Below are 27,103 nucleotides of genomic sequence, written 5' to 3'. Positions count from 1 at the left end.
GCAGGAGAATCGCTTGAACCTGGGAGGCGGAGGTTGCAGTGAGCCGAGATCGCACCACTACACTCCAGCCTGGGCGACAAAAGTAAAAGTCAGTCTCAAAAAAAAAAAAAAAAAAAAAGGAGGGGAGGAATTCTTTGCTTGAATCACAAACATCTTATTATTGGCGCAATCTCAGAAGTTCTGACTTTCATTTTGAGCCAGCAGTGGTGGCCGCCTGTGCAGGCAGCGCTGATAAACACTCGAGGAAGGCTTTCCAGGTGCTGGGCTCCTGGGAGGCTGCTGTGTGGTAGGGAGGGGGCTGGCCTGAGCCGGAGCATCTCTGGGGAGCCCCCTTCCTCAAATACAAAGCGGGGCCAGGCCTACAGGGAGGTGAGAGACCATGCCGGCGAGGTGTGTGTAAACCACCTGGCTCAGGGCAGGCTGTGGGCACCACACAGACACAGGCTCAGGCTGTGGCTTCCAAATGCAAATGGCATCAGCCTGTCGCCCTGAAGCGTGTGTCGCTGCTCCTAAAATGACACACTGCCTGGAGCACAGGTTCACAGGTGTTCGCCGGGGGCCCAAACTGAACGACGGCAGCGAGCTCCAGAGTCCGTGTCTGCAGACGACGAGGTACAGAAGGAATGCTCTGGAAACTCTCTCCTGGAACCTCCAACTCCTGGGACTGGCTGTGGTCAGGAGTCACTGGCTGACTCAGAGCAGCTGGAATGGGTTTTTGAGATACACACATACATGGTGGCTCTGTGCAGCGGGCCCAGCACCAGGTGTGAAGGTGCCACATGGGGCTACTGCAATGCGGCCCCTGCTCTGAGGGTGGGCACTTGTGGAGGCACACTAGGAGGCAGCAATATTTGAATGGGCCCTAAACCAGGGGCCAGCAAACTACGGCCTGAGGGCCAATTCTGCTACTTGTTTTTATAAATAAAGTTTTATTGGCACACAGCCACACCCATCATCTTCAAGCTGTCTGTGGCTGTTTTCAGGATGCAGCCAAATTGAACAGTCATGACAGAGACTGTCTGGCCTGCAAGGCTAAGATATTTGCTGTCTGGCTCTTTACAGAAAAGGTTTGCTGAGCCCTGCCTTAGAAGATGAGAAAGTTTGTGATGGTTGAAGAAGAGGATATTCCAGAAAATGACCAGGGCTTTCCAGCCACTGGATCCAAAGGTCAAGAAGTCGTGACTTGAGCACATCTGCTGCTTTCTCCTGGCTTCTTGGGTTATTTGCAGAGTCCTCTCTCTCTTTACTTCCTAAGTTTTACAAATTAAGGGTCTGTGATTCCAACTATAAGACACTGGGTAAGGGGGAAAACTGTGGGAATGGTAAAGGATTAGCGGTAGCCACAGACTGAGGCACAGAGGGAAAGCTGGGTAGGCAAGATGTGGAGGATTTTTAGGGCTGTGAAAGGACTCTGTGTGACACTGTGATGGGGACACATGTCATTATAGGTTTGTCCAAACTGTAGAATGTCCAACACCAAGAGTGAGCCCTGATGTCGACTGTGGACTCTGGCGGGTGACGCTGGCTCCATGGAGGGTCCTGGGTCATAACCAATGCACCGCTGTGTGGGGGAGGCGGATGGTGGGAGGGGCGGCGGGGAGCGGGGCTGCGGGTGTAGAAGAACTCTCTGTACTTTCTACTCAATTTTGCTGTGAACCTAGAATGACTCTAAAAAATGAAGTCTGTTGGCCGGGCGCGGTGGCTCAAGCCTGTAATCCCAGCACTTTGGGAGGCCGAGACGGGCGGATCACGAGGTCAGGAGATCGAGACCATCCTGGCTAACACGGTGAGACTCCGTCTCTACTAAAAATACAAAAAACTAGCCGGGCGAGGTGGTGGGCGCCTGTAGTCCCAGCTACTCGGGAGGCTGAGGCAGGAGAATGGCGTGAACCCGGGAGGCGGAGCTTGCAGTGAGCCGAGATCTGGCCACTGCACTCCAGCCTGGGCGACAGAGCGAGACTCCGTCTCAAAAAAATAAATAAATAATAAAAAAATAAAAAAATAAAAAAGAAGTCTGTCAAAAACAGTTTTAAATGGTCTAAACAAAAGTCTGAAAACAGTTAGCTGGAGGAGGCTGCATCCCGGCCTCCTGTGTCTCCTGCTAGACTCACCTCATCCTCAGCAGAGGGGGGTACCTTGGCTTTCCCAGGATGCTGGAGACGAGGGAGTTATGATGAGTTCGTTGCTTGTCGGAGAAACACCTCTGCCTCCATGCTCCAGGGGAAAGCCAGCCCCGCCCAGCTCGGCCCGCGCACCCACCTGGGCTTCTGATGCATGGGCTGCTGTCGCATGGCCATGTACTGCGTGTCCTCCTGCAGCCGGTTCAGCGGAGAGTCTGGCTTCAGACGAATCCCGTAGTAATGGTACTTCGAGTTGCCCCTGGAAACCAAACATCCCAGGGTCAGCTCCCTTTGCCGACGTCCTGAACAACAAGATAGGTTGGGATTCTTTTTCTTTCTTACTTCTTTTTTTTTTTTTTCTGAGACAGAATCTCACCCTGTCGCCCAGGCTGGAGTGCAAGGGTGCCATCTGCGCTCACTGCAATCTCTGCCTCCTGGGTTTAAGAGATTCTCCTGCCTCAGCCTCCCGAGTAGCTGGGATGACAGGTGTGGGCCATAATGCCTAGCTAATTTTTGTATTTTTAGTGGAGACAGGGTTTTGCCATGTTGGCCAGGCTGGTCTCAAACCCCTGGGCTCAAGCAATCCTCCCACCTTGGCCTCCCAAAGTGCAGGGATTACAGGCGTGAGCTACCGCGCCTGGCCTCTTCTCTCCCTTTTTTTTTGTAGAGACAAGGTCTCACTCTGTCACCCGGGCTGGAGTGCAGTGGTGCAATCACCGCTCACTGTAGCCTTGACCTCCTGAGCTCCAGTGATCCTCCTGCCTCAGCCTCTGAGTAGCTGGGACTGCTGGCGTGTGCCACCACACTCGGAAGGTAGGTACTGTTTTCTGGCCTTTCACTTTGGCCTGTCTGGTTCAGCATTTCCTGAACTGCGTGAGGAATGTGATGAAGGAATTCTGCACCTAATACGGTTGTCATGGAGAGCGCTCTCTCACAGGCTAGTATAACACAGGCTCGGACAAGTCCTGTGTGGAGAATGCCAGGTCAGCTTTGCTGAGCTTCACATGGCCTATCTCTATTATTATTACTAACAACTTTTCCCCATCCCTTTCAGTCATCTAGCAACACATTTTGGAAAAAGGCACAGTTTGGGAACCATTACATTAGTTTATTACAGGAGAATGATGATCAGAGGGCCTTAAACAATTGAGCTCAGAAAACAGCTCACAGAGTCCTTACAGGAGAGAAGCACTAACCCGCAGACATGGCTGTGGAGATACCAGCTCACAGGATGCCATTTCTCCAGAGCTGGCAACGAGGACACGCAGGAAGCACCTGGGTCCTTTCTTTTAATTTGTTTTTCTTTTATTACTATATTTTTGAGACAGAGCCTCACTCTGTTGCCCAGGCTGGAGTGCAGTAGTGCCATCTCAGCTCACTGCAACCTCCCCCTCCCAGGTTCAAGAAATTCTCCAGCCTCGGCCAGGCGCGGTGGCTCACGCCTGTAATCCCAGCACTTTGGGAGGCAGAGGCGGGTGGATCACGAGGTCAGGAGATCAAGACCATCCTGGCTAACACGGTGAAACCCCGTCTCTATTAAAAATACAAAAAATTAGCCGGGCGTGGTGGCAGGCGCCTGTAGTCCCAGCTACTCGGGAAGCTGAGGCAGGAGAATCAGCTGAACCCAGGAGGTGGAGGCTGCAGTGAGCCGAGATGACGCCACTGCACTCCAGCCTGGGCGACAGAGCAAGACTGTCTCAAAAACAAAAACAAAAAACCAATAAATGGTAAATCCAGCTTTACTGGATAAACCAGAGGCTACATTTTATTTTATTTGTCTGTCTGTCTGTTTGACACAGGGTCTTGCTCTGTTGCCCAGGTTGGAGTGCAGTGGTGCAATTGTGGCTCACGGCAGCCTCAACCTCCTGGGCTCAAGTGCTTCTCCCCTCTCAGCTTCCCAAATAAGTGAAATTACAGGTGTGCAAATAGGTGTGCACCACTATGCCTGGCTAATTTTTAATTTTTTTGTAGAGATGAGGTCTTACTATGTTGCCCAGGCTGGTCTTGAACTCCTAGTCTCAAGTGATCCTCTTGCCTCGGCCTCCCAAACTGTTGGAATTTCAGGCGTGCACCACCACACCTGGCCCAGAGGCTGCTCTAAACAAACAAACAAATGTATTGTTTGGGAAATTTCAAAAGGAGAGAGAAAACCAGAGTGACCTCCATGTCCCATCACCGGCTTCTAAAGCCAACGCCGCAGGCTACGCCCAGCCACAGCCAAGGCTGCCGCCAATTGAAAGTAACCGCAAGCACTCCAGAGGTGGCTGCAAATCAGGCCACCTGGACAGGAGGCGGAAGCCTAGCATTTTCCCGAAAGCTCCATTTCTTGGGAAAGGAAGAGGAAGGACAGGTGGGCTGGGGGTCGTCTACCCACCTGGTGCCCAGCCGCCGTGTCCTCAGCCCCATAAACACAGAACGGATCAGTTTCCCGAAGGAGGCGGCGTTCACCGGGTCCAGCTTGTGCTCCTGGCAGTGCCGAAGGTAGTGGTTGTAAAGAGAACTTCTGGGGAGACTCACACCTTCCGCAGTTTCATAATTATCCAACAGCCACTGGAGCTGCGAAAAGAAAGACACGCCTGCGTTTGTCAGAAGCCTGAGGAACGCTAACATGCCAACGTGGACTCGTTAAGAGAATTACTTGCGTTCCCTGTATTACCAAACGGGATGAGGAAATCCATCTTTTCTTTCTTTTTGAGGCAGAGTCTTGCTCTGTCACCCAGGCTGGAGTGCAGTGGCGCAGTCTTGGCTCACTGCAGCCTCTGTCTGCTGGGTTCAAGCAATTTTCCTGCCTCAACCTCCCAAGTAGCTGGGATTACAGGCGCCCAACACCACGCCTGGCTAATTTTTGTTATTTTTAGTAGAGATGGGGTTTCACCGTGTTGCCCAGGCTGGTCTCAAACTCCTGACCTCAGGTGATCGTCCTGTCTCAGGCTCCCAAGGTGCTGAGATTACAGGCGTGAGCCACCGCGCCCGGCCAGAAATCCATCTTTGTGGTCTCTGATTTGAATTCTCTAAGCAGATTAATGAATAGCTCATTTTCTCTCATTTATTGATTCTCCCATGTTTAGCCTGGTTTTCCGTTTCCCGGACTTAATTTGTAAAACTCTGGGTGTGATCAAGAACTACTAGGTTCTGTCTTCAGTCACTTAAATGCCCACACACCACCACACAGGGTTTAAACACCCAATAGCTCCTCAACATACACGAATGGAGGAAATTCTGATGCTCAACAGGAAGATTGAAGACGACTTGGGGGACCGCACAGCCCCGTGTTCTGTAGTAAGCAGTGAGCTAACATGTACTGAGATCCCTCACTGAGGGAGGTACAAATGGAAATTCAAGAAAATACACAAATGCTTATATGCACGGTTTTGTGTCCGAGTCAAAAGGCAGGACATAGCTACTTGGGAGGCGGAGGTGGGAGGATTGCTTGAGCCCAGGACGTCGATGCTGCAGTGAGCTAGGGTCGCGCCACTCTACTCCAGCCTGGGCGACAGAGCAAGACTTTGTCTCTTTCAAAAAACAAAACAAAAAGATGGGCTAAATGAGTCTAGAGCCAAGGACTATGCCTCGAGAGGTTAACATCCAGTTAGAAGGGCAAGAACTGTCCACAGGAAGAGCTCAGTCCCCACACTGGGCATCGACGCAAAGGTGTCCCACCCACCAACTGATGCCCTGAGCCAAGTGCCTTAAAGGCTGCGGCTTAATTCTGGTTTCCACCTCTCCCTCTGTTATCATCTGTCCCCTGATCCAGAGAGGTTTGCTATGTGAATACAGAAGGCTTCACTGATGCCTGCGATTGGGAGAAAGACAGGAATTCCACACACAGAAGCGAGGCCCCGAGTCCAGATCCCACGTCAAGAGCGTGGGGGGAAACCGGCTGTCCCCACCTGGTCCACTTTGTGCGAGGCTGTCGGCGGCTTTGTCTAGGCTGAGCCCTGCTTCCAGAGCTTTGCAGGGCTCCTGTTGCCTGGGCCCTTCCGAGTGGGCAGTGCTGGGTCCTCAGCCCTCCCGCACCGGGCATGTTGGGTTCCTGCACAGCCCTTGGCCTGGGAAGCCCTTGTCCCTGTGCCCCACACACCCCACAAGACACAAAGCAGGCCTGTCCCCTGGGAAATATCTGTCCCCTCACCACAGCACCCTCCCCCACACCGTCACGTTTGCCGTCTGTTTGCCCCCGCTCCCCCACACTCCGCATTGCAAGCTGGGGAGGAAGTAAGCGTGCATCTCCTTTTTATTATTTATTTATTTATTGAGATGGAGTCTCACTCTGTCACCCAGGCTGGAGTGCACTGGCGCAATCTTGGCTCACTGCAACCTCCACCTCCCGGCTTCAAGCGATTCTCCTGCCTCAGCCTCCCGAGTAGCTGGCATTATAGACATGAGCCACCACGTCTGGCTTATGTTTTTTGTATTTTTAGTAGAGATGGGATTTTGCCATGTTGGCCTCAAATTCCTGACCTCAGATGGTCCACCTGTCTTGGCCTCCCAAAGTGCTGGGATTACAGGTGTGAGCCACTGCACCCGGGCTTCATCTCCTTTTTATGAAATAGTGCTATGGGGTGGTTTTGACCAGCCCTGCACCAACGACCAGCACCTCGGGACCCTTCTTATCTCATCTAAGACCCACCTGATCCAGCGTGTCCTGGCCCCTCCAGCCCTAACGGGGGCTGACCCAGGGTCACAGTGGAGTGAGGACCTGCCCTGGGTTCTGGAATGTTTCACAGGATGACGAGCAGGTCAAAGGTTGAGGGGAAGGGGTGTGTGGGGCCTGAGCGCGGCGGTCTGGTAAGCCGAATCGCAGGTGTGCTGTGGGGCTGAGTCCGTTTTAGAAAGGGGGAGGGCAGCTGGAGTTCAGGGTAGAGATTGGGACCAGATGTGTTACCCTGGAACCAAAGAGCTGAGGACAAAACCTCCAGAGGGGTGGGAAGAGTCACCTGGCAGGGGCACTGCCCATGCGGGTGTTGAGGATGAAAAGGAGCAAAGCCTAGGTCTTGAAGTGCGGGTCCAACCTCACGTGCTGCCTCTGGGGCGAGCCAGGAGGGCTTCAGACCTCCTGACCACAAGCTCCCCTCCAGCTCTGCTCCTGCAGGTAAGTCCTGTGGCCAAACATCCCTCCTTACCAAGGGCACAGGGGTGGTTCCTGCCGCAATCCCTGAGCTTGGATTCCGGTTTCCTGGCAGCCCCTGAATCACTCAAGTAGCCCATCACCTCCTCCGCGGCACCAGGGGCCCCTCGCCCTCTTGCTACCACAAAGTCTGCCTCCTGCCGCCTGCAGGGCCCTGTGTGAAGTGCAGTGTCCGCCCCTGGCCATGAGTGCAGGTGATGGATTAGCAGTTGCCAATTTCATCTGTCCGGCGTTGGGTGCCATGCGCTTGGCTGTGCCCATCACCACAGGGAGGGACCCCTGCCCTCTTGTCCTCCGAATAAGGGAGAGTTAAAACAAAGGACCCTGAGAAGGGCCCCGGAGTGGAGACTTCATCTCTTTCTCACTTGCCTCTTTGGGAAAAGGACATCAGAGTTTTCACTTTCCATCGAGTCATTCACACCCTTCATCTTCCAGCTTTCTGGACTGGACTTTTTCCGATACAATGGAGGCTGTGTTACTTTTTTCCCTTTTTCTCCTCCAAAGTCCGGCTCTGGCAGAGTGCTTGGACCCTTGAGTCTTCCTCGTATTTAATGCTATGAATACTGTGAACCACAACCTTGGTGTTGAAGTTAGCGTATGAGTGTATATATATGTATATACTTTTTTTTTAAGAGACAGGGATATATATACATTTTTAGAGACAGGGTCTTGCCCTGTCACCCCAGGCTGGAGCGCAGTGGTGCAATCATAGCTCACTGCAGCCTCCAACTCCCAGGCTCAAGTAATCCCCCTGCCTCAGCTTCCCGAAGTGTTGGGATGACAGTCGGGAGCCGCAGTGTGGGCCCTGAAGCTTTTCTTCACAGTGCCTTCACTGTCCGGATTTGTCATGTGTGCTTGTCACCTGTTCCCCGGAGTGTGCTCCTCCTGAGCGTGGAGATGGAGCCAGGTGTGCACATTCATTTGTTCCCCGGAGCGTGCTCCTCCTGAGCGTGGAGAGGGAGCCAGCTTTGCCCATGTGGGCATCCGCAGGACCCTGGAGATGTCTCAAGCCCAGCAGCAGAGAAAGACTGTCACGAGGAGGTAGGTGGGGAGCGAACAGAGGGTGTCTGGGTGAAGAAGCCAGAGGCTTCCCTTGGTCATTCTGAGGCTGGGGCCACAGATGCCACTTCTTAGATTGTCCTCCACGGGCAGCAGGAGCCAGGGCCAGTGGCCCCACATCTCAAGGAGACAAATGACGATGCAGATTTTCAGGCTAAAAGTGTGAGGCCAGATTTTGTGGGTGGTGAGCTGGAAGGAGCACTGGACTAGGAGTCCTGAGAGGTTAGAGTCTAAGACTCCATCCACCAGGAGGACATACTGGCTTACACATAAAAAGAAAGTTTTGGAACAGATGATCCTTCTGCTGTTTACCCCCGAACCCCGTGCTATTTAAGAGTAGAATCCTTTGCTCAGGTAATCATGTTGGCATTGACACTAAAAGGATGCATAGTTGTCTGGACAACAAGTCCTTCTTGCTCAACATCAAGAAGCCACAGAGAAGACTGACATGGCTGGAAGAGTCAGGTCCACTTCCTGCACCTTCTGCATCGGCGAACATCCGGGAGGGGAACTGGGTTAGAACTGAAGTGTGATGGGCTTGCAGACTCTGTTCAGGGTCTACCCTCACCAGCAGGCTGGGAGCCACTTATGCACAGGGCCTTCCCATCCCTCAGTGCCAGAGCCCACACCCGGCGGCGCGTCAGACCGGGGCGAGCGTCACAGGTCAGTTCCGTGAAACCGACCACGAGGGTCCGGCCGCTCCAACCACATCTCGCCCATGTCCCCTGCTCTTGAGGGCTGGGTACCTTCATGCCAGGAAAGGCGGCAGCTGGACAGTCACCTTTCCGGTTTGGGCCTGTTCTGCAGTCTGCTTTATCTGCTGATATTTGCACTCTTTCTGTGTCAATATCCAACACAAATGAGCGGAATGCTTTCCAAGGAATGTACTGGTGTATCCACATGTGCCGCAGTCTGTCAGGACGGCACGCTTTTGATGAAATGGATCAAATCCTTCCTTTTAAGGAATAAAAATCCCGAAATGCCAGTGCCTTCCTCTCCCTGGCCCCCCCACAAAGGCCTGTGGTTCTGGGCTCTTCGCAGGCACAGCCCCCGTGGACAGATACCCTCACCTGCAGGTGGGAAGGCAGGGATCATGCCCACCTACCCAGCCCCCTTTATCTCCTAAGACACTTGTTTCTATTCCTGGGGGCAAATTTGCCTGACACTGGCTCCTGGTGGTGAGTCAGAGTCTTGCCGGGCCATACACTAGCAGCTTGGGCAGCTATTCCGACCGTCCATGTGTATCTGTGTTGACATAATCCGACTTGGAACACCCACCTTTTCACCCCTCCCACCAATATTTACGAGAGCTGACTCTATGCCACTGCTTGTTCCAGGTGTGGGGATGCAGCGGCGAATAAAAGACAAAAACCCCTGCCCTCTGGGAGTGTCCATTCTTGTCTGGCAGAGACCCACAATAAAGAAGGCAAATGAACCGAATGAGGGCCGGTGCTGAGTGTCATGAGAGAAACTCACCTGGGAAAGGGGACGGGGGTCGCCACCACAGAGGGACTGGAGGGACGACGCAATAGTAAATTGAGGTGGGGTGGGGTGTCAGGCAGGGCTCACTGAGAAAGTGCCCGCTGAGTGAAGACTCGAAGGAGGTGACAGGGAGCTTGGGGAAGACAGCTTCAGGCAGAGGGCCCCACAGTGCAAAGGTCCTGGGGCAGGTCCGAGCATGGTGCATTGGAGAAGGCCCATGTGGCTGGAGGAGGCCCGTGTGGCTGGAGCAGAGTGAGGAGTGGGAGACAGCCGGTCCTGCTGGGCCCTGTGAGCCATTTTGACAACACTGGGTTCTACTTGGAGGGCCAAGGGGAGCCCTGGAGGCTTCTGAGCAGAGCAGTGCGGTGATCTGACCTGGGTTTTAGCAGCTCACTCTGGCGGCTGCTGCGAGAAGGGGATGGAGGCTGGGTAGGGGTGGGCGCCGACGGCTGGCTAGGAGGTGGCCGAAAGAATCCACAGGGACAGTGGCAGCTGGGGAAGTAGTAAGGTGGAGGAGGTGGGGGTTCCATCTGGTTCTGGATCTTTCTTTTTTTTTTTTTTTTTTTTTTTTGGAGACGGAGTCTTGCTCTGTCGCCCAGGCTAGAGTGCAGTGGCCGGATCTCAGCTCACTGCAAGCTCCGCCTCCCGGGTTTACGCCATTCTCCTGCCTCAGCCTCCCGAGTAGCTGGGACTACAGGCGCCCGCCACCTCGCCCGGCTAGTTTTTTTGTATTTTTTTAGTAGAGACGGGGTTTCGCCGTGTTAGCCAGGATGGTCTCGATCTCCTGACCTCGTGATCCGCCCGTCTCGGCCTCCCAAAGTGCTGGGATTACAGGCTTGAGCCACCGCGCCCGGCCCTGGATCTTTCTTGAAGGTGAGGTTGAAGAGCATCTGGGGGTGGGCATGAGAGGAGCAGGGAGGCGAGGACGCAGTGGGGTTGGGGGCTGAGCGCCTGGAAGATCGGCTGCCCCTGCCTGAGATGGGACCGCAGGCGGGAGGCGCAGGGGTTGTGGGAGGCACAGGGGTTGTTGAGGGTGGAGGCCACGCACTGAGCTAAGATGCTAATCCACGGCAGGCAGGAATACCGAGGGAAAACAGCGGCACGTCTGGACAGAGGCCCCTTCTGAGGAGCTGCCGGCTCTAGCAACCCCACCATGGCCTGCAGGACAGCACGGCCATGGCGCCAGGCTACACAGGTCACCAGCTGAAGGCTAAATGACCTTTGACAATGTGTGTTTCTTGATTTCAAAGCAAGAAGTCACATAACCCTAATATGACTCTTCCACACCCAGCTCTCTCCCGCAGGCTGCGCGAGTGATGCGTTTATTTTAGTAGACAGCGCCATCTCGTGGTGACAGAGACTCAGTGAACCTGCTGCGGGGTCCGGGTCGGCTGGTAGCCTGAAGGCAGCCCGGTGCCCGCTAGGGGCTGAGGCCGCCTCTTCTGCTCATGGCCGCGGCCTGCCATACCCAGTCGGATGAAGACATATTTCATCCCCAGCCCCAGCTCCGTCCCCTTCCCTCTGGAAGGGCTAATCCCCATTTTCACGGCACCATATCCTGCCCTTTCCCAGTTTGGACACTGCTGGGGGCCTCCTCCTCCCTGGGGGTTTCCACGCCAGGCTGACCATCAGCTGACTGGAAGGTTCTTCCAACGTGCAGACCTCCAGGCCCTGCAGACCGCCTGGGCCCAAGCCCCTAGAGGGGCGGCCTGGGAAGCTCCTGTTGACCAGGGTCCCAGCATCTGAACACCCCCTCCCTCCTGAGACAGCGCAGAGGAGGGAACCAGCTCCGCGGAACCCGTGGCCAGCTCCACTCAGAAATGTCTATGGGTGGGCTCCCTGGGTGGGTTTTCCCACATCTTCCACCTTCTGCCCTCAAATGCTAAGCTCCCTGGAGTGACTTTTTCCTCCTTTTTCACTCCCTATGTTCGGCACTGACCTGGCCAGAACCCTGCACACGGTAGACGGTCGGCTGACGTCACCATTGGCAGCAAGGAAGAGGCACACAGGCCCTGCCGCTGGGGGGACCCTCCCTGGGGCTGTCCGAGAAGGGAGGTCTGGGAGGCCACTCAGTCCCAGCCACAGGCAGCCCCGGGGACAGCCGTTGCGAGGGCGCGTCGCCCCGTCTACCAGCAGATCACGTGTTTTAACTCCTCCCTTTGTCTCTGGCTCTCACATTTGCCAAAGCAAGATCTAGGTTTGTTCTACTCGTGTGTGGTGCACTCTTTAGAAATATTTTACTTCCTTGGTTTCAAGTCACCAAGCCCCAAATCTTACTGATCACAGCTCAGGATGGAAGGAAACAACTCAACAGCGAATCATCAGTGAGAAAAAGAAACGTGAGATTTTACCTGCTGGAAAAGTCAGCTCGGGAATGTGAATCTGTGGGGAAGCGACCTGAGAAAGTCTGCCTCGGATGAAGTGTTAGAAAAGCAGGAAGCATCCCAGCAGCCAGAGACAAGCGGTTCATGCATTTTCCCATAGACATTTTTTCTTTTTTTGAGACGGAGTCTCGCTATATCTCCCAGGCTGGAGTGCAGTGGCGCGATCTCAACTCACTGAAACCTCCGCCTCCCGGGTTCAAGCTATCCTCCTGTCTCAGCCTCCGGAGTAGCTGGGACTATAGGCATGTGCCACCTCACCTGGCTAATATTTGTGTTTTTGGTAGAGACGGGGTTTCGCCACGTTGATCAGGCTGGTCTTGAACTCCTGACCTCAACTGGTCCGGCCGCCTTGGCCTCCCAAAGTGCTGGGATCACAGGCGTGCATCACCGCGCCCAGCCCATTTTCCCACAGACATTTTAACTCTCCTGTGGACACGCTGCCTGCCCAGGCTCTGCAACCCCATCTTGCCTGGATCACACAGCCCTCTTGCCCAGGGCTGAGACCCTGGGCCCGCATGAGTTTGTGTTCAGGCTGAAGATGGCCTGACCCTTGCTGAATGGGGAATGTCTTTCTGCACACTTTGCCATATGTATGTGCTCTGACTTTAAGACTCAAGGCCGGGGAGATCCGCTTTCCAAGCACGTGGGGAAGACTCCCTTCTCCCTGAGTTCATCTACAGGGAGGACGTCATCTAGCAGTGACACATGACGGGATGACCATGTCCTACGCAGCCTGGAGGGGAGCGGGGCACTGAGCAGGGGTCCGGCATGGTGTTTGTTTTGTTTTGTCTTTTTTGCTTCAAGACAATTGGCAGAAGGAGATATTTCTGTCATTTCTTCTAGTGACCAGCCCCCTGAGGCAGAGGGCAGAGGGCAGAGGGCAGAGGCCTCGCCAAGGGCTGCGGTGAGCAGGTGACCACACCTGTGCCTAACCCAGAAGCCCAGGTTTCCGGACTGTCCTACGTCACTTTCCACCCCCAGAATCACTTTTGAGTAACGCCTCATTTTACACGTTGGCCAGCACAGAAGTCAGGATGGGATGACAGTGAGCACGGGAGTCAGGATGGGATGACGGTGAGGACGGGAGTCAGGATGGGATGACGGTGAGGACGGGAGTCAGGATGGGATCACGGTGAGGGCAGGAGTCAGGATGGGATCACGGTGAGGGCGGGAGTCAGGATGGGATCTGGTGAGGGTTAGGTCAGGATGGGATCACGGTGAGGGCGGGAGTCAGGATGGGATCACAGTGAGGACTGGGGTCCACTGAAGGGAACTTCTCTGATGTCTGAATTCTCAAGAGAACGTCAGATCCCAATTGAAGTGCTGGAGAGCACAACGGCTAGAAGGACATTCTGACTTCAATGGCTCGTCCCAGGTTTAAGATGCCACACACATTTCCATCTATGTGCAAAGCTGAATTGAGCGCATTTGGGGAGAAGTGAAAGCGATGATAGTCTGAGGGGGCTAGAGCTTTCCTTCTCTATTGTTCCTGGAAATAAAGACGGAGCCGGCCACGTCCCCCAGTCCCACCCTGCTACGGAGCTCTGCAGAGCTGAGATGCCCCCAACCTCCCGTCATGGGGCCTGTGATCACGGTCTTCTCCCAAGAGACAAGGGGAGGAGAAAAATCCTAGACACTAAAATCTGTACGAATTAGCTGCTTTATGCTTTTCTCAAATTACTGTTTCTTTCCAAGAGAGAACTCCAGGAAAATTAGCTAAGAGTCTAAGGCATTCCCGACCCTATGTCGTTTTCTCTCTTTTTTGTTGCTGTTGCTGATTTTTGCATTGTTTTTATTTTTCATATATAACTACACTGCTTATCACCTGCCAGGTATTGTTGAAAGTATTTTACGTACATTAAATAATTTACTCTCTATGACAACCCAAGGAGGTAGGTGTTGTTATTATCTACCTTTTACAAATAAAGAATCTGTTTTGATTTCTCCTTCATTGCTGAAGGGCGTTTTTTGCTGGATGTAGGATGCTAGATTGGCTTCCCCCTCAACCACCTTTCACAAAGGGCACTTTAAAGGGGGCATTTTATTGTCTTTGTTTTTTTTTTTTTTTTTAAGACGGAGTCTCGCTCTATTGCCCAGGCTGGAGTGCAGTGGCGCGATCTCGGCTCACTGCAAACTCTGCCTCCCGGGTTCACGCCCTTCTCCTGCCTCAGCCTCCCAAGTAGCTAGGACTACAAGCGTCTGCCACCATGCTCGGCTAATTTTTTTGTATTTTTAGTAGAGACGGGGTTTCACCGTGTTGGCCAGGATGGTCTGGATCTCCTGACCTCGTGATCCACCTGCCTCGGCCTCCTAAAGCGCTGGGATTACAGGCATGAGCCACCACACCCAGCATTTTTTTTTTTGGGGGGGATGGAGTCTCACTCTCTCCCCCAGGCTGGAGTGCAGTGGTGCAATCTTAGCTCACTGCAACCTCTGCCTCCCGGGTTCAAGCAATTCTCCTGCCTCAGCCTCCCAAGTAGCCGGGATTATAGGCACCCACCATCACACCCAGCTAATTTTTGTATTTTTAGTAGAGATGGGGTTTCACCATGTTGGCCAGGCTGGTCTCGAACTCCTGACCTCAAGTGATCCACCCGCCTCTGCCTCCCAAAGTGCTGGAATTACAGGTGAGAGCCACCGCGCCCGGTTGCCTTTGTTTGTTTTAAAAATGTCTATGCAGGTTACAAGCAGAGCAGGGACAGGTTGCCAGGTCAGACACACACTTACATGGCTGTTGAGTAAACCGCTTTTGTGTGATGTGATTCCTTCGCTTTTTTGGAGGTTTTCAATCGCCATTTCAAGCTAAAGAAAATGTGTGCAGAAACAAAACAAAACAAAATGAAAAAAAAAAAAAAAAAGGAAATCAGATGGTTAGCATCAGCCAAGATTTGTTTTTATTAATATCCAAATAATGATTCGAGCTCCTACAAAATAAAAAGGAGGCTCCACGCAGGCAGGGCGGTGGGGGTGAGTTAAATTGTGCGTGAAAGCTGAGGCAAGGAGTATTGCTTTGCACACGTAGATAAGCCCGAGAGCCTGTCTGACAGAAGCAGCAGCAATCGTGTGGTAAAAACTTGCTACTGAATTTTTACCTGGCATATGTGTGTGCACATCATAACATTAATATGCAGCTGCTGCATCCATTCCAGTGTCCGTCAAGCCAGCCTCATAGTCACCTGCTCCTCTCCCCACGCCACATCGATGGGGAACCAGAACGAAAGCAAGGGCAGATGGCAGCCTTGACTCCCCAGCCAGGCCGTCTTGTTGCAAAGCCCAGGGTCTCCCCGCTGCTACCAACGAGGCCAAAGACTCAGACCCTGCCACCAGGAGGCCATAGGATCCAGGGCCACTGGACACTGTCTGGCGAGTTATTTATCTAGTGGGAGCTGTGCGAAGAAGGTTTTTGGAGAAGAGAAAAGAGTTTTGGAAGAAAGAGGTGGGGAGCTAACGGTAGAAATTCCTGGAGGAGGGATTCCTGAGTTGGATCCTGAAGGACCTGATGGAGGTGGGGAGGGAGGTGGGTGGCAGGTCCATGCAAAGGAGGAGGCACCCAGATGTGCGTGGCCGCCAAGGCATTCCCACACATTTGGTCTGTCCTAGACTCGCACATGGAAAACGGCGATGTAAAATCTGCTGCAGCCCACCGCGACGACCAGAGGACTGAAGTGGAAGGAAATGAACCTGAAGTATATGCTTCCTTTCCTAAAACACCCAGGGAGGCCAAAGACTTGACAGTTCTGCAAAGAGCAGGTTGAGTGTGTATTTCTGAGAGCAGGCTCCCGGAGCTGAGTTCAAGAGCGAGAGGCTAACTGCTTCTCCCACGGTCTCTGACCACTGTGGTTCTGCCTCCTCTCATTAGCGACCCTTGCTTCAAGCCAAGGAGGACGTCAGGGCCGCCTTTAAGAAGTGCAGAAGGTACAGTGGAGGACCAGGGGAAAGCAGGATGGTGAGACCTCCCCCACCCATCGGCCTCAAGGCGCAGGCGATGAGAAGGCAGTCGCCACCTCTATGATAGAAAGAAAAGACACATGCCACCCTCATGTCTTGGGGCCATTCTGATTTGCAGCTTGGGCAGGCAGGTGAGTACCGCCCGGTGGCACCTTCCCTGTGGGACACCGCTGACCTGTGGGTGCTGGGAGAGCAGAGTGCATGACCTCTGGAAGTCTGCCCTAATCTCAGGGGGCCTTGTCCAGTGCCCAGCAGACTCGGAAGGAGAAGAAAACACTGTCTCTCCAACATAGTGGGTCTCAATCATTTGGTCTAGTAAAAAACACACTCTTACAAAATTTTGAGATTTCGCTGCCTCCCCTGAAAAAGAGCCTTAGGAAGGCTGTGTTTTTTTTTTTTTCCTTCCTTGAGACAGACTCTTGCGCTGTTTCCCAGCTGGAGTGCAATGATGTGATCTCGGCTCACTGCCACCTCTGCCTCTCAGGCTCCAGTGATTCTCATGCCTCAGCTTCCCAAGTAGCTGGGGTTACAGGCGTGTGCCACCACACCCAGCTAATTTCTGTATTTTTTGGCAGACATGGGGTTTCTCTATGTTGGCCAAGCTGGTCTTGAACTCCTGGCCTCAACTGAACCGCCCACCTCGGCCTCCCAAAGTTCTGAGATTACAGGTATGAGCTACCACACACCGCCTGCTTTTGTTTTTAAAAGTTAAATCTATTATTTCCCTTATTAGAAATCAAAATAGATAATTTTTAAAAAGATGTATTAATTCATTAAAAAATAATAAACCCATTATAGGTTAACACTTAAAGAATAGGTACACTTTCCAAATTAAAAAAAAAAACAACCCAAAATGAGAAGAGCGGAATGATTCTACGTCTTCACAAGTCTGTGGAGTGTGTGGCTTACAGAAGACAGCTCTGCACATCTGCTTCTGGATCTCCGTCTATTGTATACTGTTTTAGCTGAAGTACATTGAAAAAACTTGGCCTCACACAGATATATACTTGGAAAAGGAGCACTGTTTTAATAGCCTTTTCAGATAATTGTGGATATTTTTACTTGATACTATAGCAACACTTGACAACTGGTAATTTCTTAAAGGTTAGCTGCAATGTGGAATCTGAAACCATATCAACGAGCTTTTCATACTTAGTAACATTGAAATCCATTAATCTTGAGCTGACATCCATGACAATGACAGAGTAAGGAACTCCAAAACCCATCCCTTAACAAAAGCAGTGAAAACATGGGCAAACATCGTCAGAATCAACTTTATCAGAACTCTGCAAATGAATTAAAAGATTATGGCAAACAGGTGAAACCTTAAGGAAAAAAAAAAAGATAAAACTTGGCATTTAAGGAAATCTCCATCAAATCACTAGTTGACCACTGAGGTAACCGAATAGAGATTTTGGCCGGGTGTGGGGGCTCACGCCTGTAATCCCAGCACTTTGGGAGGCTGAGGCACGTGGATTGCTTGAGGCCAGGAGTTCAAGACCAGCCTGGCTAACATGATGAAACTCTGTCTCTACTAAAAAATATGAAGAAAAATTAGGTGGGTGTGGTGGCACACACCTGTAATCCCAGCTACTGGGGAGGCTGAGGCAGGAGGATTGCTTGAACCCAGGAAGTGGAGATTGCAGTGAGCCAAGATCACACCACTGCACTCCAGCCTGGGCAACAAAGTGAGACTGTCTTAAAAAAAAAAAAAAAAGCAGATTTTACAAAATTAGTTCAGAAAGGTCATGAAACAATCAACAACACCTATAAGCAGCAACAGCAAACTGCGGGGAGAACAGAAGAATCCGATATTCAGAGTCACCATGTTACACTATTCAAAATATCCACTTTTCCACAAAAATTATGAGGCATGCAAGAAAACAAGAAAGTATGGCCCATATGTAGAAATAAATAAATAGGACTATCCCTGAGAAAATCTAGCCTTTGGACTTATGAAACAAAGAGTTTAAATCAACTATATAAAATATACTTAAAGAGTTAAAGGAAATCATGTACAAAGCACTATACAAAACCATGACACGCGGGCGTGGTGGCTCACACCTGTAATCCCAGCACTTTGGGAGGGTGAATTGGGTGGATCACTTGAAGTCAGGAGTTCAGGGACCAGCCTGGCCAACATGGTGAAACCCTGTCTCTGCTAAAAATACAAAAATTAGCTAGGCATGGTGGTAGGCATCTGTAATTCCAGCTACTTGAAAGGCTGAGGCCTGAGAATTGCTTGAGCCCAGGAGGCAGGGTTTGTAGTGAGCTGAGATCACACCACTGTACTCCAGCCTGGGTGACAGAGTGAGATTCCATATCAAAACAGAAACAGAAACAAAAGCGAAACAACAACAACAACAAACACATGAGAGTGAAGTTTCACCAGTAGAGAATACCAACAAGAAGATAGAAATTGTAAAAAGGAACCAAATAAAATTTCTGGAGTTTAAAGTGTAACAGCTAGAATGAAAAATTCAACAGCAGATTTGAGCAGGCAGAAAAAAGAATCAGGGAACTTGAAGACAGGTCAATTGAGATTACCCAGTCTGAGGAGCGGAAAGAAAAAAGAAGAAAAATGAGCTGAGCCTAAGAAACTCGTGGGACACCACCAAGCTTACCAACAAACACATAATAGGAGTCCCAGAAGGAGAAGAGAGGGAGAAAGTGGTAAAGTATATTTGAATAAGTGATGGCTGAAAACTGCCCACATTTGATGAAAGACATGAATCTACACACTCAAAAACCTCAACAAACTTTAAGTGGTATAAATGCAAAGAAATCCACACCAAAGACACATTATAATCGAACTGTTGAAAGGCAAAGACAAAGAGAGAATCCTAGAAGCAGTAAGAGAGAAGTGGCATCACAAACAGAGAATCCAGAATATGAGTAATGGCTGATTTCTCAACAGAAACCATGGAGGCCAGAGGGCAGTGAAATGACTTCGTCAAAGTGCCAAAAAGTGGAAAAACCCAGAAGTCACTGAGCAGATGAATGGATAAACAAAATGTGGTCCATCCATACAATGGAATAGTATTTAGCCACAAAAAAATAAGGTTCTGACACATGCTACAACATGGATGAGCCTCATACAAAAGACTATATATTGTATAATTCCTTTTACATAAAATATGTAGAATTGGCAAATCCCTAGAGACAGAAAGCAGATTAGTGGCTGTCAGGAGATGGAGGAAGGGACAATGGAGAGTGGCTTCTAATGGGGCTGGGGTTTCCTTTCAGGGTGATGACAATGTTCTGGAACTAGATAATGGTGGTGATTGTACGATACTGTGAATGTGTTAAACGCCACTGAATTGTCCACTTTAAAATGGTGAATTTTATGTTACATACATTCTATCTCAATAAAAAATATACATATAACTAATTTCAAAAAGTAATTTTAGTCTCCCTTGAAACTTGAATGAGTATTTTACTAATGGGCATGGTTTTGTAACATCATATATTGGTCACTTGGAAAATATGAGTTTACTGAGTTTGCAGATCTTCCAAACATTGCCACATTTCATTAAATAGTGTGAATAAATCACATTCATTAATATCACCACCAACCTCATCAGAAAAGTCATCAACTTTTGGGAAGCTGTCAGGTTCCTGGTTGGCAGACACAACTCCAAAATTTTCATTTCTTTGTTTGAAAACTTGAATTTTATCATTGGCAACAAAAACGTGCCAGCTGTTTTTCTTAATATGTCAGGCTTTGTTTATTTTTGAAAACATGTCTGCCAAATACCTGAGTCTGAGTAATCACAGTCTGTCATTCTGTCAAGCAGAAATGGACTTTTAGGAAAACAATGGCTAGTTCTGCCCACACATCAATCAAGCACACACAGGTTTTTCTGGGAGGTGGTCATTGTACTCTGATGGACTTCCCATCTCATCACACACACAATACTAAAGAGATGTGTGCTCAAGAGTTGAAATTTAATAAAATTAATATTTTTTACTGCTTCATCAAGGACATTCTTAAATGAAACTAGTATTTCCCTTCTTTCTCCCCCATCCCCTCCTTTTTTTTTGAGATGGAGTCTCACTCTGTTGCCCAGGCTGGAGTGCAGTGGTGTGATCTTGGCTCACTGCAACCTTCACCACCCAGGTTCAAGCGATTCTCCTGCCTCGGCCTCCTAGGCACCTGGGATTACAGGTGCCCGCCACCATGCTCAGATCATTTTTGTATTTTTAGTAGAGGTGGGGTTTCACCATGTTGGCCAGGCTGGTCTTGAACTCCCGACCTCAAGTGATCCACCCGCCTTGGCCTCCCAAAGTGCTGGGGTTACAGGTGTGAGCCACTACACCCAGCCTCTTTCTCTGCTCTCTTAAAAACATTTTTTAGAATGTGAGCATGTGGTGGTGAAAAATACAGTGACTTCTAGGACAGTTTGATGCCTCTGCGTTCTTTTTTTAAAAAGAGGTGGGGTCTCTCTCTGCTGCCCTGGCTGGAGTGCAGTGGCATGATCACAGTTCATTTCCTGGAGCTAGAAGTGGCCATGGTGTGGGGAGGGAGAGGTGGTCATTCCCCCAAAACCCAAACGTGGAGACACAAGACAGAGAAGGACACTCCTAAACCTGCTGTGGTTAATTCACTCTCTGTTCTAAAACAGAACTTAGACATGTTACCATAGAAGGAGCTAATTAAAGATAAAATGCTGACAACCCTTTGGGGTCTTTATAAAGAATGCAGATTGTTTTTATTTTATTATTATTATTATTTTTTGAGATGGAGTCTTGCTCTGTCGCCAGGCTGGAGTGCAGTGGCACGATCTTGGCTCACTGCAACCTCTGCCTTCTGGGTTCAAGTGATTCCCCTGCCTCAGCCTTCTGGGTAGCTGGGACTACAGGTGTGTGCCACCATGCCCAGCTAGTTTTTTTGTGTGTTTTAGTAGAGATGGGGTTTCACCAGGTTGGCCAGGATGGTCTCCATCTCCTGACCTTGTGATTCACCCACCTCGCCCTCCCAAAGTGTTGGATTACAGGTATAAGCCACTGTGCCTGGCCCAAGAATGCAGATTGTTTTTTTGTTTGTTTGTTTGGTTTTGAGAAGAAGTCTCGCTCTGTCCCCCAGGCTGCAGTGCAGTGGTGCGATCTCAGCTCACTGCAAGCTCTGCCTCCCGTGTTCACGCCATTCTCCTGCCTCAGCCTCCCGAGTAGCTGGCATAACAGGCGCCCGCCACCACACCCGGCTAATTTTTTGTATTTTTAGTAGAGATGGGGTTTCACCGTGTTAGCCAGGGATGGTCTCAATTTCCTGACCTCATGATCCGCCCGCCTCAGCCTCCCAAAGTGCTGGGGTGACCGGTGTGAGCCACCGCGCCCAGCAGGACCGATTCTTATAGAGCCACTGCACACTCTTAACTTCAACACTCTTAACTAATCCACGGACTTTATAGAATATGATCCATTTTCTCACTAATGTCCTTCCTCTGGACCAGGACCAAGTCTGGAATCACATACTGTGATCATTTTGCATACGGTGCCATAAAAGAAAATAGGAAAATAAGACACGGGTCAACACCCAAGAGATCCATCGGTAGCTAATTGATTATTAGATCAATAATCCATTTGTCCATGGTTGTCTTAACACCTTATCAAGTGAGGTTATGTCACTTCAGACAAAGAAGGATGACTTATCTGGTAAATCAATTGAAATGCTTCAGAATAAGTGAAAAATAGTGCTTTTTAGTATGACAGTCTTTAATCATGTCAGTACAGGCAAATCAGAGACTAAAACTTCAGACATATCTTTCAAAGGGGTACTTGTAAGTGTAAACCTGGGTACTTTTCCCACCTTTGCGGGAAAAAAAAACCCAACCAAAACAAAACCTTATAAAACCAGCTTCAAAAGTGATATTATCACACACTTGCCACAACCCATACAATGCACACCACCAAGAGAGAACCCTAATGTGAACCGGAGTGTAGTCTACAATAATGCATCAACATTGGATCATCAGCTGCAACAAATGTAACAAACTAACAACTTCCAACTGCACTAAAAAGGGAACTCTACAAAATTAAAAAGCAGTGATAAATGTCATAGTGAGAGGAAAAGCAGATGTGCCATTGTCAAAATTCCTTTATCAAACAGTATCTTGAGTGTGGGAATGTCAAAGGCAGGCAGTGGGAAGAGCGATTATCATCATGTGTGTTGGCTGGCAAATAATTCGCCCTGATCATTGGACAAAAAACTCTGCTATGCAGGGGCTGAGCAGACTTCTGGTAGATGGGAGGAGTACCCAAGTGATTTATTTTTATTTATTTATTTAGAGACAGGGTCTTGCTCTGTCACTCAGGCTGAAGTGCAGTGACACCATCATGGCTCACTGCAGCCTCAACCTCCCCCAGCTCAGGTGATCCTCCTCCCTCAGCCTCCTTAGTAGCTGAGACTACAGACACACACAGCTAATTTTTTTTTTTTTTTTTTTTTTTTAGATGGAGTCTGGCTCTGTCACCAGGCTGGAGTGCAGTGGCACGATCTTGGCTCACTGCAACCTCCACCTCCCGGGTTCAAGTGATTCTCCTGCCTCAGCCTCCTGAGTAGCTGGGGCTACAGGTGTGTGCCACCACACTCCACTAATTTTCATATTTTTAGTAGAGATGGGGTTTCACCATGTTGGCCAAGAGTGTCTCCATCTCTTGATCTTGTGATCCCCCGCCTCAGCCTCCCAAAGTGCTGGGATCACAGGCATGACCACCATACCCGGCCCAATTTTTAAGTTTTTTGTAGTGATGGGGTCTCACTATGTTGCCTAAGCTAGTCTTAAACTCCTGGGCTCAAGTCATCCTCCCACCTTAGCTTTCCAAAGTGCTGGGATTACAGGCATGAGCCACTGTGCCCAGGTGACTTTTCATTCTACATCTTCACTGAAGAGCCAGGCTACAGAAGAAGAGATGGGTGTGACTGATGATTCTGTCATGAGCTGTGCTGCTGCGTGGAGGTGCCATGGGCCTCCGCGAGCCACTTCCACGGACCGCCAGGGAGGGGTGCTCTCTGAACCTCTTCTAGTTCTGAGGGCTGCCTGACGGGAGAGTTGTTCTTTGCTCAGACAGGCACTTGTTTAATTTACCGAAAGTTTCTCTTTTAATGGTATTATGTATGGTGTATCATGAGACACCCTTCTTGGGTAAAAAGAAAGCTGTCAAAGGCAGAATATTTAGCTTGTTAAACTAATAAAATACAGCAGGACATTTTAACTTCAGCTACAATTAAAATCCACTAGACTTTTTTTATCTTCGGCTGTATTAGTCAGATTTAAACTAATAAAATGAGAAAAGATTCATTAAAGTATGAGAACAATTTTGAAAAAGATAAAAACTGGGTAGGCCTTTTTTCTTCATCAGGGCCTACAGTGTGACCCTCAGAGGCTGTGTGTTTTCACAGCACGGCCTCATGTAGCCCTGGGTCTTGCGGGAGGAAGGGCCCACTGAGGGCAGCTCCCAGGGTGGAGGAGTCTCTTTCTTGTTCCCTCTCGAGTGACCGTCAGCATCCCCTGGACACAACCCAAGGGGTAAAAAAGGAGGCTCCACTTGGGCAGAAAGGACAAGAATAAAACTCTCACTTTAGTGTCCGTGCTCCATGTAGTGAAAAAAACCACAATAGAAAATGCGTGGATCAAAAATTCACCATTTGGGCAATTAACTTTTAAGATTTATAATACGGATGACATTTTAACTGGAAATAAATACTCGAGAAAATTGGTCACCAAGAGTCTGGAATCACTCGTCGAGGCTGTAAGTGAGGACTTGCTTCAGCCTTCATGCTCTGTCTTTAGGACTAAGCGATAGTCCCAAGAAACAAAACTCTGACATGAACAAACTGGTAGACATCAAATGTCGGGTCCAGCAGTCGTATTTCTGTTGCAATTTCAGGGCCATTGTTGTTCTTGGCTCTCGGAAAGTCTCTCGAATTTCTGTGGCATCCTTGTTGGATGTTCTCATGCCAACAACAAGCCAATAAACACCAGAGCAGTCAGAAGCCAGGAATCAGATTCCTATCCAAGATGATGACTTCCCCAGAGCTTGGTGGGGTGTGTGTGTGTGTGTGTGTGTGTGTGAGAAAACATAGCCCGTTCATGGATTTCTAATTGATTTAATAATTCGATTTTTCCAGAGAAATCCAGATAACAAACCACAGTTCCAGGGTGGTGGTCCAGGGTCTGAGGAGCATGTTTGCTGCAACGAGGTAATTCTGAAACCACAGAGAACACTGCTGTTTCTCAGTAAATTTGTCACTTGCAATCCCAGTCTATTTTACTGTTATAAGTTGATGTAGTTTGCTAAGTCAAATATGCCACATTTGTGACAATTACTGTAGTCTGTGAGGAAAGCTTTCCGATCCATAACAACTAAACCTAGCTCCACCCAGCCAATCCCATGGGGGAGAAGTATGTCTGGTCTGCCCGAGCTGCCTGGCCTGGGGTGCTAATGGCACTGAGGCACTAAGTGGCTAGGGGTAGAAGCAGCAGACATTACCCTATAATTTCACAGCCTCTAGAAAGAAGACTCCTCCCGAGAAGAGAGGGAGGAGGCGTGGGGCACTATGCCTGTCCCCAGAGCCAGGGCCTGGGGGTCACTCTGGACATAGGAAGAGAGAGGACAGCAAGATTCATGGGCCTCTCTGATGCCAGGGTGACTCCAAAACACACCAGAACCAAAACCAAACAAACAAAAAAACAGAGACAAGGCTAGACCATCACCTTCTATCTCAGGAGATTAGCCTTACACCAAAAAAGAAGTTATTGTGTAATTGAAAGTCAATCAATGCAATCCATTATATCAACACCCTAATGAAGAAAAAAATATGCTTACATAAATTTAAAAAAAAAAACCCATTTGGCAGAATTCAACATCTATTTATAATAGAGACTTCCAGAAAACTAGAAAAAGAAAGGAACTTCCTCAATCTGAAAAAGGGCATCTGTGAAAAACCTACAGCTAACATCACATACTTAGCAGTGAAGTACTGAAGGCTTTTCCCTTAAGATTGGGAAAAAGGCAAGGATGACCATTCTTGCCACCCCTGTTTTCAACAGTTCACTGCAAGTCCTAGCCAGTACAAAAAGGCAAGAAAAAGAAATGAAATTTCTTTTTGTTCATACTGGAAAGAAAGAAAAAAGTGGTTATATTTGCAGGCAACCAGAAGCTCCTAGAACTAAAAAGTGAGTTCAGCAAGATTACAGGATACAAGATAAACAGTCAAAAATCAACCATTTTTAAATCCTAGAAATGAACAGTTAGAAACATAAATTTAAAGATCAATGCCAAGAAAACCCACAATGCCATTTACAATAGCTCTCCAAACATGAAATACTTTGATATAAATCTAACAAAACATGTACAGAATTTTGTATAAGTTACAAAATGCTGATGAAAGAAATAAAAAATCTAAACAAATGGAGAAAACATACCATGGTCATGGATTGGAAGCCTCAACATGGTAAAGGTGGGAATTCTCCCCACATTGGTTTAGTGCAAATTCATCAAAGTCTCAGTAGATTTTTTTGTAGATACAGATAAATTGATCTAAACTTATACAGAAACTTTGAGTTTCTATAAATAGCCAACACAATACTGAAGAATAAAGTGGGAGGAACCATTCTATTCAAGTTTAGACTTACTATAAAGCTATAGTAATTAAGTCTATGCTATTTGTAAAGGGATAGGCAGACAGACCAATGGAATGGAATAGGACACTCTGAAATAAACCCGACTGATTTTTGACAAAGGTGTTAAAGCAACCCAACGGAGAAAGGGTAGTCTTTTTTAACAAACGAGGCTAGAATAGCATGTTGTTTCATATGCAAAAAAAACAAAAACAAAAACCTCAACTTAAACCTTATATCTTATACAAATGTCAGCTTGACAGGAAACAGATCTAAATGTAAAATGTAAAACTATGATCAGGTGCGGTGGCTCATGCTTGTAATCCCAGCACTTTGGGAGGCTAAGGTGAGTGGATCACTTGAGGTCAGGCATTTGAGACCAGCCTGGCCAACACGGTGAAACGCTGTCTGTACTGAAAATACAAAAATTAGCCAGGTGTGGTGGTGTGCACCTGTAATCCCAGCTACTTGGGAGGCTGAGGCAGGAGAATCGCTTGAACTCAGGAGGCGGAGGTTGCAGTGAGCCGAGATGCACTGCACTCCAGCCTGGGAGACAGAGCAAAACTCTGTCTCAAAAAAAAAAAAAAAAAAAAAAAAAGAAAAGAAAAGAAAAAGAAAAAGAAAAAAAAACCAACCCAAAACAAAAGTAAAACTATAACACTTTTCAAAGGAAACAGGAGAAAATCTTCATGATGTGCAAATAGGCAAAGAGTTCTTAGACGTGACATCGAAAGCATGAGCCACAAAAGAAAAACTGATAAACTGGATTTGATCAAAATTAAATATTTTTTTCTCTGCAAAGGACACTCTCTAGAGAATGGAAAGACACACTAAAGACCAGGGAAAATATTTGCAAGTCACATGTCTGACAGGAGACTTGTATCCAGAATATATAAAGAATTCTCAAAAACTCAACCATAAGAAAACAACCAACCTAGTTAAAAAAGAAGCAAATGACTTGAAGTGACACTGACCACAGCATCTACACTCACAGGAAAAGCTGCTTACCATCATTAGCTATAAAGAAAATGCAAGTTGCAACCACAATGAGGTACCACCACACATTTATTAGAATGGCCAATACCAAGAGCACCAGGAGCATCAAATGCTGCTGACGGAGCTGAGCAAGAGGAACTCTTGTATGTTGCTGGTGGAAATGCAAAATGGTGCAACCACTTGGGAAACTGGTGGTTTCTGATCAAGTTAAACATACACTTTCTGTATGAGCCAGCAGCAATTCCACTTGTAGGTATATATCCAAAAGAAAGAAAACATACGTCCTTACAAAAGCTTGCATGTGAAATTTAAGGCTTCTTTATTCATAATCGTCCCAAATTGGAAACCATCCAAATGGCCCTC

The 27,103-nt window shown here is 48.9% G+C and overlaps 1 protein-coding gene across 5 annotated transcripts in view; it reads right to left on the bottom strand.

Annotated features, from left to right (window-relative positions):
• The window catches only part of RFX2 (regulatory factor X2), a 118,957-nt gene that overhangs the window by 18,039 nt on the left and 73,815 nt on the right, over positions 1-27,103 (bottom strand). For 3 of the 5 annotated variants that reach the window (XM_003914743.3, XM_009193282.3, XM_009193284.2), the window contains 3 exons: positions 14,901-14,975; positions 4,495-4,676; positions 2,260-2,379 (listed from right to left, as the gene is read on the bottom strand). In XM_003914743.3, the coding sequence (XP_003914792.1) occupies positions 2,260-2,379; positions 4,495-4,676; positions 14,901-14,975 (377 nt within the window). The remainder of the gene's footprint in view (positions 1-2,259; positions 2,380-4,494; positions 4,677-14,900; positions 14,976-27,103) is intronic. The other 2 variants (XM_003914742.3, XM_031660066.1) reach the window with 1 other exon arrangement.

This window comes from Papio anubis, chromosome 20 (genome assembly GCF_008728515.1).
Source record: "Papio anubis isolate 15944 chromosome 20, Panubis1.0, whole genome shotgun sequence".
Taxonomy (NCBI): Eukaryota; Metazoa; Chordata; class Mammalia; order Primates; family Cercopithecidae; genus Papio; species Papio anubis.
The sequence above is the reverse complement of the archived record's forward strand: the minus strand, read 5'-3'. Positions and strand labels throughout refer to the sequence as shown.